This window comes from Catharus ustulatus, chromosome 1, assembly GCF_009819885.2.
Source record: "Catharus ustulatus isolate bCatUst1 chromosome 1, bCatUst1.pri.v2, whole genome shotgun sequence".
NCBI classification, from domain to species: domain Eukaryota; kingdom Metazoa; phylum Chordata; class Aves; order Passeriformes; family Turdidae; genus Catharus; species Catharus ustulatus.
The window spans coordinates 15,483,796-15,497,269 of NC_046221.1; the positions used below are offsets into that span (position 1 = coordinate 15,483,796).

General features: G+C 38.7%; 1 protein-coding gene across 9 annotated transcripts in view; it reads right to left on the reverse strand.

Annotated features, from left to right (window-relative positions):
* Positions 1-8,768, reverse strand: part of SVIL (supervillin) — a 99,598-nt gene extending 90,830 nt beyond the window's left edge. For all 9 annotated transcript variants that reach the window (XM_033061892.1, XM_033061866.1, XM_033061884.1 and 6 more), the window contains exon 1: positions 8,701-8,768. In XM_033061892.1, coding sequence (XP_032917783.1) covers positions 8,701-8,764 — 64 coding nt within the window. In that variant the 5' untranslated portion in view covers positions 8,765-8,768. The remainder of the gene's footprint in view (positions 1-8,700) is intronic.
* Positions 8,769-13,474: the final 4,706 nt, after the last annotated feature.

The window sequence follows — 13,474 nt, forward strand, 5'->3', positions numbered from 1 at the left end:
CTTAACACTTACAAATCCTTACAGCCAGCAAATATACATAGTCCAAATAGCCAGAAATATGATTAACACCAGAAAATCTAAGCCTCTGTGACTCACTCTGAGTAAGTGCCAGGATGGATCATTTTTCTTTGCCCACCTAAACATAGCTCTTACATATAAAGGGTTGTGACTTCATCTAATGACTGAACAGCAAAGGCGTCCAGCCTCTGATCAGAAGAGAAATGCCAAACATTTGCAAATACAGGAGCTTTTTTTTAAACTCACAGGTCTTTCAGTTCCTTTCAGAGTTCCTCTGATCTGAACACTATCTCTTATCTGGCACGCTGTGGTCTGTAAATGAGCATGCAATCATCAAATCTGTCCTTTTGAGCTCTGATGTACTTCAAGACAACCATTCCTTGGCTACTTTTAAAAAGAACTTAACCTAGCCAGGTTTTCTACTGCTTAAACATGGCCATTCCCACCTCTGCAAGATCTCCATCTGGACAAGTCCCTCTTTAGATGCAGAGAGCAATCAGGAGCCCTGATGAAGCCTGGCTAACCCTGGCCCTTCACTGCAGGACTCGCAGCTGCTCAAGGCAGCAACACTTTTGTGTCTGTTTGCCCTTTACAGATGTGTACACACACACCCCTACCTGCCTGAGCCCCGCTCCTCCAAAATCCCTGGCAGATATCAAGGGTAGATTTACATGTTATTTCATAAAATTTACCTTTGTCAGCATACGTGGTCAGTTCAGTTGGTCCTTATTGCTCCGAAGAAGCCAAAAAGACTCTTATGCTTTTAGAAATGTCAAAAAGAGGAGAAAAAAAATCAAAACTGTCCACACACCAAATACAAACAATTTTTGCAAACAGATGTTTCTTCCACAAGTGTTCTGATTGACTCATGTTTTGGGGACAAAACCACTCTGGTCAGTTGAAATACAATTCTAGATGATTGCTACATAAGCAGAATTGACCACAAGAAAACCTTTAATGGTTTTGTTCATTCTTAATACAGTTAGTTGACTGAAAATGCAATGTTGATTTTTTGCAGAGCTACAGTTTCCAGTAATTCCACATATAAACTGATAATGCATTTTGACAATGTTGAAACTGCATCTGCCACAATTACATTTGCAGCACACCTTTACACACCTGTGTTCTGATAAATACAGTATTTTAGTATGTACAGCTCTACAACCAAAGCATATTCTGTGTTATTTTTTAAAGTTTAGTTTAAGGAATGAAAAAAATAAAGATGGGAAACTTCAAAGTGAGAATTTGCTATTTAAATCTGTAATGCAGCCTTTAAAGACATGAGTTAATTTTACAGGCATGAAATAAAGTTTCCCATTCTAAAACTCAACCTTCATCCATAAATTTGAAGTTTTCTTACTTGCTAAGCCAATCCTTACTATCCAATCAGAATGAAAGGATGGGGGCTAAGCTGTGTTTTCAAAGTGTACAACTGAGTACAATTCACACAGCTTTTGCTGAGAGCAGCTCAGGGAGTTAGCATGTGTTTTTTGTTTGAAACAGGTTAGTAAAAACTAACTCTAGGGCATGCAGTGAGCTTTATTTGTCTCAGCTTCAGGTTGCTTAGAATTGCCAACACTAAAGCCTTGAGTTTGCTTTTCAAAAGAATTATATGCTTTGGATGTTTGGTTACAATAAGATATCTATCATTCAAGGTTAGTTTTACTCACCACAAAAAGTAGCTAATTCTCTTCACAATGAAGAGGTAAAAAAGTGAAATTCAGTGCTGCTGGAGCACCAACTGTTAGCTGTTCAGCTCCAGTTGCCTGTGTTAAAACATCTGGCAGGGTTTTTTTATTGGAACTGAAGGCAGGCAGGTGTTTCAATGACTGACACCAAAGCCAAGGGTCTCAACTCCCAGATCTAACTTGTGGCTACAGGGTTAGCTTTACCAAACCCTAGACACTGCTGGAATGCCAACAGCTGCCTGAAATGCTGCTTTCAGTAGGATTTCACCTTGCTTTCAGGGCCAGTTGTCACTTAATGGAAAATGACATTGAAATACTGTCCATTTTTCACTCTAATATAAACAGTTGGGGCAATTATTTTCTAAGAGTTACAGAGTTATTCTAGCTGCCTCTGAGGCTTAACTGGGCTTCTTGTCAGAAAGGGCAAGATTGAAAAAGTCACATGTGAAGCACTTGCATATTCTCTAGATCATTTGGTGCAACTGTTTTGAAACAGTAATCCACACTCCTTCATCCTTCCACAGAGAGCTGATGGGAGACAGGGTTACCTTTGTTTTATTTTAGGGAATAGACAGCAACTTTGTCTAAATCTAAGGCTGATATAACAGAGTAAGAATGAAATCCTGCACATCTTTGCTGACTGCCAAGAGTTTTACAGGTATAAGCCAAAAGGAGCACATTTGGCAGTCATTAACTCCACAGAAATTTTATTTACTTCTCACAGTACTCTGGCACACAATCTCTGGACTAACACCTGAATGCAGCCCCTTTGTAACAGACACTGGTAACAGCATGGCATTTTTTGGTGTCAAATGGCTCAGTTCTGTCAGGAAATTGCACACTTCCTTCAGAATGGTCTGATGGAGGCTCAAGTTGCTTTAGAAATACATCTGGCCTTAAATATTATGACACATGATGCTTGATGTCCAAGTACCTCGTGATGGTTTTTTTTTGTGTACATGAAGAGAGAGACATGCCAGAGAAGCCAAATAATTTTAATCTGGGTCTTTGATAATGACTTTACAAATTTTTTTTTAAGTCTGAAAACTGGGCATCATAAGAACAAAGACAGACCATCCCATCAACTGAATCCAAATTAATCATCAAAGAGTTAATGCATAATTGCTGTACCCTCTCTACTGAAAGACTCCCTTCAACACACCACCACGTGAATCAGTGACATCAGAAGCATTTTTATCACCAGTTACCCAATGCATTCTTATCTGCTTAAGGCAGACTCCAAGTAGGACATGTTTTGCTCATTAAAAATCACGACCTTCCAATGTGTCCATTAACTCTAAAGTGTCTAGGTGGGAATATAGCAAAAGCAGGGAATCCACAAGGTGAGAGCACTGCGCACTAATTCCTTTGCAAGCTCACTGTTCCCCTGCAGGAGCCAAATGGAGGCTTCTCCATGCAGAAACACAAGACAGAAACTTTTGCATTCAGCAAGAAAAACACACTGCAGACTGCAAGGCCTCTGCAAAGTGGATAATCTCAGCCACCCTGTTACTGCAAACTATTCCACAGATTTTGTCTCCTGAAAATTACAGTGAAATTTCCATCCACAACAGCCAACACATTGGGGAGAAACATGAACTCAAACAACAGCAATTTAAACCAAACAAGCTTGTGTAATTTTCTCCTCTGTTCATTACATTAAAGGTTTCATAGACACCTGATCTCGTGAACGTGTTCTAAGAAAGTAGAATGACAATGCTGCATTTAAAAACCCCCAAAACCACAAACCACAAATTCCACACATTCTTAATCACCTTTTGAATAAACAAATGTACTAAACTATACACTGCTTTCAAACCACTTCATCAACATAGAGAGAAACCTCAGCCCATACTGTGCTATGATGTGTGAGACAGACACTTTACAAACAGAAAAAGATTCCAACGACCTGTCTAAATGTCTTGGTCACAAATGGCTCAACTCCACCATCTCTGAGTCACTGTGAAGGAGCAATGTGCACTACCATTTCCCTTTTCCTCTACTACATAGTTCTGTGTACAGTTGTAGTGTAATCTTTCTTCTCTGTATAAAAATTAAATACGGCCAAGCAAAAGACAGATTAAAATTGCTTAATGCCCCCCCACCTTCATCCCATATAAAGTATCAAATACAAAGAATTTAGCAAAGAAATGTCAAGTGCACTGCTATAGTCTTGTGAAATCTGAAATCCTCCTTCCTACTGGAAATGTTGGCCAAAAATGTCATTTAGCAATGCAGAGTTAACTTTTGAGATAGGGAAGAAAATTTACCTGTTCTAACAAGTTTTAACCTCTGCTGTACAAAGAGAAGCTGATATTGTTACTTTTCATCAATCAAAATGTTTCCTGCGTTCCACCCTTAGTGCACTTAAGACTAAAATTCAAGTTAAGAGCTTCTACACACTCTGGGGTATCTAACTTCCATATGTGATGTCTCTGTGGTCTGTTTTAAGGCTTTAAGGCATTGACACCTTCTAAAAGGTTTACAGGAACATAACAGGCATATTAAAATGGAGCAATTTACAGCAACTTGCTTTTTAAATACAATAAGCAAAGAAAAAGAAAATCAGATCACATAAAAAAGGATGCTTATTAAAAATACTCATTTTATTGGAAGCAATGTAAAAACATTTAAAAGTCATTGATTACACAACACAGAAATTAAGAAGATGTCTGAAGGAGTATATTTATCAGGCAGTTTCTTCCTAACCCTCACTGCTTCTGCAGGTAGAAGGATTCAATCTCCTATAAAATATGCAGATACAGGTGATTATTTAACTATATATCTAACAAAGTCTGTGGGAGAAAAATTCACTATATGGGGGAGTTTATTCCAATACAATATTCCTATCACTAAACTCAAATTGGTTTTAAAACAGTAATGCTCCAGACATGTTCTGTCTTCAGGTATTCCCAGGGCTAAAACAAAGGTTTATGTGATTCAAAATAAAAATTCTAGATCCATTTGACAGAGAAATACAGATTTATAATCTAAATAAAATAGAAGGTGGCTTTAAATTGCTAGTTCCTAAAAGAAAAATTGAGAAGCAGAACTTTTTTTTTCAAGGACACTATTCTTGTGTTTCTGGTGATTAAAATACATCTCCTTGAAGCAAGGAAACTTGCCTTCCAATCCCCCTGTCCCTTGTGTTCCCCCTCTTTAAGCAGGCTGGAATAACACCACTCACATTTCAAACTGACAATGCTGCAAATTTTCTCAAACAAATGGCTGAAGGAGCTGCAAGCAAAGATATTGCTGCAGGAGAAGAAGGTAAAACAGTGCCAGTAACTTCTACCTCTTCTACCTGCAGTGTCCTGGTAATGTTTAGAACTAAGAGAATGGAAAGTTGGAGCAAGCTTTCCTCAGAATGCTCCAAGTCTCAAAATAGAGCAGAGTTATCCAATGTAACAGTACTTACATGTATTTATAGAACTTTTTAAACACAAGAGAAAATTACCACTGAAAAGTTTAGTTATTATAGAAGTGTTCTTATAGCCCCTTGTAGTACTGTGGCTAAGGTTAACATAATAAACTGAAAAAGAGAAACACATCACACAAACCAACCAGCGACAGGACTTTCCATTCATAGCAGAATGAACTCATCTTCTAAGCAAAACCACGAGAATAAAAACACAAAGTGCCTTAAGGAAGGCTGAAGGACTGGCATGCACAGGCTGGAATAAACCCACTTGCATTTCAATCTGACAATGCTGTGAATATTCTCACACAACCGGCTCGAGCAACTGCGTGCAAGCTCCCCGAGTGAGGTGCTACTTACTTCAGAATCCTGTAAAAAATCCACTTGTCTGCCTTTACACAAAGAGGAGAGAAAGAAGGTACAGATGCAGCAAAAGGGGTCAAAGTCTTCTCAAAATAGTTACTGATAACGCCTGGAGTTCTCTTTGGCCAAGTACTTCATAATTCTTGTTTTAAAGAAGTTTCTCGCGTCAGCTAAGATTCTTTTCCCAAGAACCTAACACTCACCCACTTAGAAAACAGAAAAGTGACTTCACAAAAGTTACCAAATATCAACATGCATGGCTGGCAAGTACATGTGCAGTCAAGATGATTCAGATAAGTCAGATAAATTTAGAACTGCGCTTTCCTAAAAGCATGCGTTCACCAAATGCAGTAAATATGCAGGAGCTATATCCAAGTGCTGATTCCAAACATCAGAGCAAAAAATTTATTAGTGAAAATCTCCTTTTAAGAGTTCGCTGCCATCTGAAGTCCTCAACAGTGTTATTCCTTGATCTGCCTTTAGTATTTCCATCCATCACTGGATTTATCCACATAAAAAGCTATAGGCTCTCCAACCTCTGAGGACTAAGCCAAATGCAGTGTGGCAACTTCACATAGGACCAGCCTTTTATGGTTGGAACAGTAGAGCTTTGATACAGCTAATCTACCATAAATAGCTCTTGAAACTCAGAAGGATCAAATCAGCTGTTGCAACAGTCCCAGCCTGTAGCTGCTTCAAATCCAATTATACTGTCAACTCTGGCTTGCAGCTCTCCCTTTTATTCCCCTCGTCCAAAATATTTTCAGTCCTCCTCCTGACAGAAATTAGAAGCTGCTAAGGCAAACACAGCAGAATCAAACCCATTAAATATATTTTGAAACAGATGCACAAGTATTCTTACAATTACCTTAAGGAAGACAAGCTTTATTCTCTTAAAAAAACAGCTTAAGTATTTAATGCCCATAAAAAGAAGTTATCAGCCCTAACTTATAAAGCAAACACATAATTTAAAATAAGCAAACAGTTTCAAGAGCAGCAAGAACAGCATTAAAAGGTGGGTGAAACTAAGCAGATAAATTTCATGGAGCACTATCCATGTCCCAGATTAAGGCATAAGGCACTGAATTGCTTGTGTATTTTTTCTGTAACCTAAATACACTTAAGAAGTACTAGAATACCCTGTTATAAATCCTTGAATTACAGTGTTTCCTTTCAGGTAGTTAGAACCATTTTCCCACAAAGAAGTTGAGAACTGTAATTTAAGAATTCTCACAGAATTAAAAGCTTCCAAATGTATGTTTACAACCATATAAGTTGGTATAACTGAAAATTACCACTAGGACTACAAGAGCATAGTAATTACTGAGAAACCAGTGCAGTGACATTGTTCTGAGAAAAAAAGCAGGTATGGATCCAACAAAACATAGGTGAGCAGTATTATCTTCATGGTTCACCTCACAGTGCCAAGAAACAGTGCACAACACAAGCACGTAAGTACATGCAAATAAAAGGTATTTTTTCTAACATGTATTATTAACATCCCACCAGTCTGTCTAAAACATTACATCCCAAAACATCAATTACTCCAGTGCAGTACAGGAATACTTGGTACTTGGCACTGCAAAGGGGAAGAAGTGTCTTGTGGCAAAGTCTGTGTCTTTATCTCCCACAAGCACGTAAATTCTGAACATTGCCAGGGCATCCTCCTAAAATACTGGGCAGGACATCGACATCTAGGCATCCACCCTTTTTATTCAAGCAGAGGTAGAAGAGGATTGCCAATTCCTGGTATGCAAACTGCTTTAAGGGCCTCTAGAAGTTACTGCAATGGAAAGGTCAAAATATAAAAATCATCAGCTTCCACTTAATGGCAAATTGTCAGCCACACACATCTTATTCGTCCGCACACTTCTGTTAAATTTTATCATCTCAGTTAAATAGTCTGGGTTTTAACTGATTTGTAAAGCATGTAACTTGAACACAAAAAGAGTCACTAGACTAGTCACTAGACTACAAAGACAATAACAAAACAACCTCAATTAAGTGTGGGTGGGTGGAATGAACTGGTTTGCTGTCTCCTCTAAATTGTGCATGAAGAACCCAGCTGGGTCACCCTCTGGCAGTCTCAGTAAAGTCACAGAGCTGTACAAAGGCACAAACAGTTCTCTCTTTAGGACCTAGCAAATCTCCAACTGAATCAGTTCAGATACATGTGGGACAGTGAGCTTTTCATTAGCATGGAGTAAACTCAGCATGTGACAAGTAGATAAAACACACCAGCAAGATCTGCCTGAGTAAGTTTATCACTTTGAACAGAGCTTGTAGAACATGTCACATTATGCTTCTGCACTGTGGTGAAAAAAAAAAAAAAAGTAGCTGAACCAACTGCTGACAAAAGTTCAACAGAGCTCTTAAAAATGCAGAAGGCATGCTTGCAGCTGGTACAGAGAGAGAGCAGCCGAGAGCATTCTGCCACAGCACAACCACTGGTGCTTTATGCCCTATCCATAACCATTAAAATCCAAGGTCTTTTATTACTGTGGAATTTGAAGGATGCAAGTTATGACATGGAAACACACCCCCTCTAGAAGCAAGACAGAGATTGCTTGTTTCTTTTATAGAAACCACTCTACATTCATTCTCCATATCACACAAGAAACAATGCTGCAAATTTCATGTTTGTGCCTAATTTTAAAAAATAAATAAAAATCTTGAAGGTGCTTTTTCATAGAACATAGGCTTCCTTGACTACAAGCACACAAAACAGAGCTGCCTACCACAGAAATACAGCAGTTTCTTCCTCTTCCTCTCCAATACAAAATTTCTGTAAATACAGAGTAGAGGAAGCCACAGACAATACATTAGTTAACCACTATCCCTTTACAACAAGTCTAACATCTAGAATGTATCTTCTAGACACTATCAGCTCTATCATCAAAGAGTGAGATATCACACACTTCTCAGGTCACAGGTTCTGACCCTATGAAGCACAAAAAAAACAAACACACTTTTGATTCTGAAGTCTTCCTTTGCAGGAGAGGGTATGTGTTTCAACGAGTAACAGTAAAGAAATAACACCAGGGTAACACAGTGAAGTGCACAGAGTGCAAAGTCTGGATTAAGCATTCTCTTATTGAACAATTCAGCTTTCCAGTTTACAGATAGCTTCTTTACAGCTGGGGGGAGGGTGGAGGGGAAGGAGAGACTTCCCAGAAAAAAAAACCCAGACAAATTTAATAAAAAGTGACTTACCAGCATCCATTGTTAGAATCATGACCCCACTTGTGTGTCCCAGGAAGCAGGAAGCCTTACCCATCCAGTGTGTGCGAATGACTCAGAAGGACAGCATGGCTTTGTTTCAGCTTATATCTTCTGGCTCATTCACCCCTCCTCCCTTTCGTGGGATAAAAGTGTTGCCTGTGCCTGGCCATCCCCATTGGCTCAGCTAGGGGAACCTACTCATTTAGCACGTTCAAGTTTCTGTGAGAGCCTAAAATGACTCACAGAGGATTTTTTATTTATCTTTCAAAAACACCAAACACCAGCAATGTTAAAAAATAAAAAAGCCTAAATCCAACACGAACACCTTCTGTCTATCTGGGAGAATACATCGTTCTTTCACTATCAGACACAAATTGCAGTAATGTTATTGCCATTGTGCTCTGAATTGAGGAGAAGGTGGCAAGTCAGGGAGGACAGTCCCACAGCCTTCAGTAATCCCCAGTTCTGCTGCATTGTCTGTCCATGGGAATAAAGCCACATGTTTTGTGTCAAAATCCATGCCCTCCAGCCCAGCTCATCTTCAATGCAAATTGTATATAATCCCAAAATTGAGCATCTCCTGGTTTGTCAGGGAGGGTTTGCTCTTCCATTTTTAAGTAGGCAGAACAGTAAAAGATTATTGTTTTACTGAAGACACACACCCAGACTCTACAGGATTAACTCTGCAGTGAGGAAAATGAAGGAATATTTTCTTAATCTCCAGGATTATCTAGGTGTTATAATCGGTACAATCTACACTCCGCCCTGAAGAATTTGGAAAGTTGCTACAATCTATTTGTGAGCCTCCTCTCTAGTAAGATAGTGTTAAAAAAATAAAAATCTATCTGGTCAAGAGATATCGCAACCAGAGATATCTCTCTGGTCAAGAGATATCAAACTACAGGACAGACTAAAAAGTGCAGTTGGGTGAGCAGCTGGAGGGGGAAAGGAATTTGTCTCTTTCTATATTGCAAAATGCTTAAGAACTTGCAGTCAGACCCCAAGAGGGAGGTGCTGTGTCTTGGCACCATAACCTGTCAGCAGAGTTGATATCTGTCCTTAGGGATTCAGCAGGCACAGAGAATGAAACACCGATGCTCCTTGTCCCTGATAGGAACTACCTTTTCTAAATAAAGCCTGGACGTATTAGGCCAGTGTCTCACCACATTACTCACCACCAGATAACCTAAGATTCATAACTCTGTGATACAACCACAAGTGTATTTTGGAAGTGTTGCTTGTGGTTGTTGAAATAAACAGAGTACTCTCTCTCCTGTCTCCTTCTGTTTTTAGAAAAGGTATCAGTTGCGAGTCACAAACACCAAGGTTTGTAGACGCTACTAATGAAGTCAGAATACACAATTCAAAGAAATTAGCAAAAGCAGCACAATTGCATTATTGCCTCTCAGATTTCCTGGCCCTCTCTCACTTTGCAGTGTGGCTTTACAGGAACACACTTGAGTCACAACAGTTTGGGGGAAACACATTCCTAAGGTTGAAATTTTCTGACCTTTTCTGTCAGGCACTGCAATAAAAGCTTTGGGAAGAGGCACAAGTAATCCAGATCCCAGAAACAAAAATGAAATCTTTCAGTGAATGGGAATTAGGGACAAATGACCCAGGTGGACAGGCTGCTCCTCCAAAGCCATACTACAGAAAGAAGTGCAGTGTCAGAACTGAATGGAATCGTGGCTTCATCCAAAGTTTACAATTCTCAAATAGTCAGGACACTGTTTTGACCATAATAAATAGCTAAGGACATTTGGCAACAGCCCAGGCCATGTGTAGAGGTACATGTTAACTTTTGGGATTGATATCAGGCATAGCTTCTTTCTCACCAATAATTATTAGTCTGAAGAAAAAAAGCAGCAATAAGGAAGATGTTTTTGCACTCTTCCTATTCCACGCTTTTTCACCTGACATCTTAATTAAAAACTTCCAATTGTCTAAATGAAATTCATTACAACAAAAATGAGTTTTGAAGATGCCTTCAAGTAATGCAGTCCCAAAGACTGGGAGGAACTGTACGGAGAAAATAGTTAAGACTTGTCCTTACAACAAGGTGGAAGGGGAAGAGCTGGTAGAGGGAAGAGTTCTGAACACCTCAACTCTCTGCCAAGACACCAAGCCAATCCAACATTAACACTCCATCCTCAGGTAAACTGAGAGTGAGTAACACTGCCAGAGAACACCAGGAACAACAGGTCCTATGCCAAACAAATACATTCTAAGAAATTATCCTATGCTGTGTAAGAACAAGCCACTTTTGACAGGATGACATTTCCTGTAAATCTGGCTTTTGCAATAAGTCCAGTAGCATTGCCCTGGAACAGTAAAATGCAGAAGTTCAAGCAAACTGTTCTCAGAACAAGAACAAAAACCAAACCCCAACTGCTGGGTCAGCAATGGATTGTGAGGCACTGCATGCACTATTTTTTAAAACTGCACAAGTATTAATAATTCAGCTTACAAAGTATTTGAAAAAACAGATGAATTGAAACCATAGTAGAGAGGAAAAATCTTGCTGATATCCTAGAAAATAAACAGGAAATACATCTATTTGCCTTCATCTTCAGAAGGGAGAAGATGAAGTTTTCACTTAGGCTAGCAAGAACATTAACCTGAAGGGGACTGCTGCACAGACATTGCATTTACAAAAGCTTGGCATCTTATTCTAGAAGGCAGAAATTAACCCATGCACTGTTTTTCAAGCTACATTAGCCTACACTGACTGAAATTTATGCAATTAAAAATACACCAGTATTAGAGGGAACACTGTATGTTTCTTCACATAAAAGCAAGGTTGATAAAGTGTCCAGCAAGACAGTACATGAATTTGCACATGAAGCCTGGGCTTTGTTGACTTTGTGGAATAGGACTATTTTGAATTTGACTATGCAATACAGACAGCACATGATAAATGGTATGCTGCTAGCAAAGCTGGCATACTATAAATTAAAAAAACAAATATCTAAAATAGTCCACAAACTGTTTCTACTGTGGTGTTATGAAAAGAGGGTGACTCATCTCATTGTGCACATTTCCCAGCCTCTAAAGTCAACTGGCCAGTCTTAGATGCAACTTCAGCAATGAAGTAGAAAGCTGGTCATGACCTCCACCAATTTTTTCCCATCATTTTTCAGTCTGATAATCTGAAGCCCATGTAATTGCTTCATGAATATATATCACAAGGCAGTAACAGCTGCAGTAAATACTGCACAGTATTCCAAGATGATGTGGAAAAATATGAACACATTCATCTGAAGACTATATCCAAATAGCCCATGGCTTATTATCTGACAAGGTCCAGCTATGTCACACCAAGTGTGTAAATTGCCTACTGGCAACAAACTCTAGTTCTATAAATTCTCTACTACAATAAACCTCTTTTTTGTTGCTGATTTTTTTTTTAAATACAGCAGAATACTTATTCACATGGTCTAATAGCATCATCTTCTGAAGCTTACAACCATTTTATGATGGTATTACTAAGAAACAAGGATTTCAAGCAAGAAATTCTCTGAAGGTTTGACTTGACTGTTCACATAATTCCCATGACTGTTCACATAATTTTCAGTACCTGCATTAGCCCTACAAGAGCACACTGTTTCTGCTCACCTTCATTAAATTATTCACTGCATAGAAAGTATGCAGCTAATAACTGTGTTGTGATATGCCTGCTCTACCATTTTTGAGGAGACTTTATTCATATGCTTTAATCCTGAATTGTCAAGATTCAGTTCATGTCTTCCAAGACCATGGTCCAAGCTCAAATCTTCAGGAATCAAGGTTAGGTTTTGCTTTTCTACTGCAAAGCCTTACATCTTCCATGTGCTTTCTAGTACATGCAAGAGTAATTGCTGTTCCCAGCCTCTCATGTTATTTTTAAGATGTTAAAACCAGCAGAAGATGATTTCATTCAAACTTCCACTCTACACAGTGGTCTCCCAGACTTCAGAAGCTATGAGAAGTTGCAAAGTAAACAGATCTTACATAATTCTGGAGCAACAGCTGAAATGGTGCCTTTCATACCTCTGAGTATATATAACTTAGGTTACTTAGAGGCTAGAAAGGATAGAAAACTTAAAGAAAAATGTAGCAAGAGAACTAATAGGATGACAGCTCTTACCTGGCAGTATGACCAGAATTAGACATCAGTTCTCTTTTAGGAAGTTTAAGAGAGATCATTTACTAATTTTGCTGATTCAAAACCACTGAGACATTCCTGATCACGTCCAAGAAATCACATCTTCCCAGTAACAAAAATTACACAATTCTCCAAGAGCAAGATTAATCCCACAATTCACAGAAATTTTGCAAGCTTTGTGGGACCTACAGAACCTGCTATGCACTTCCACACACGAAAAGGTCCCTTTTGTTCTTGGTTTGTGTTCACGCAGAGAAATGCTTTTCCATAGCTAAGAGTTAAAAAAAATCCTGACTCAAATCTACACTGCAAATATTTAATCAAAAGTCTGCAACATGAAGAGTGTGCAGCATCAAAGAAAATACAGACCTGTAAATAAATAAAATATTATATTTTAAGGTATTGTTCATGATCTAGAATGGTTGAAGCCACTCTCTCTTACACAATATTTGGAAGAAGGAATCATAGAAAGGCTGAACAAGAGGTTCATCTCAGCTGCTTGCTGCTTCTCAGTGAATTCCGAGAAGTTGTTTCAGGAACTCTATTATTACTTTCTTATTGAGTAACATTTCTTCCCAAGGCAGCATTTAGCACCTCTAGGTATTTAAATGCCAATCA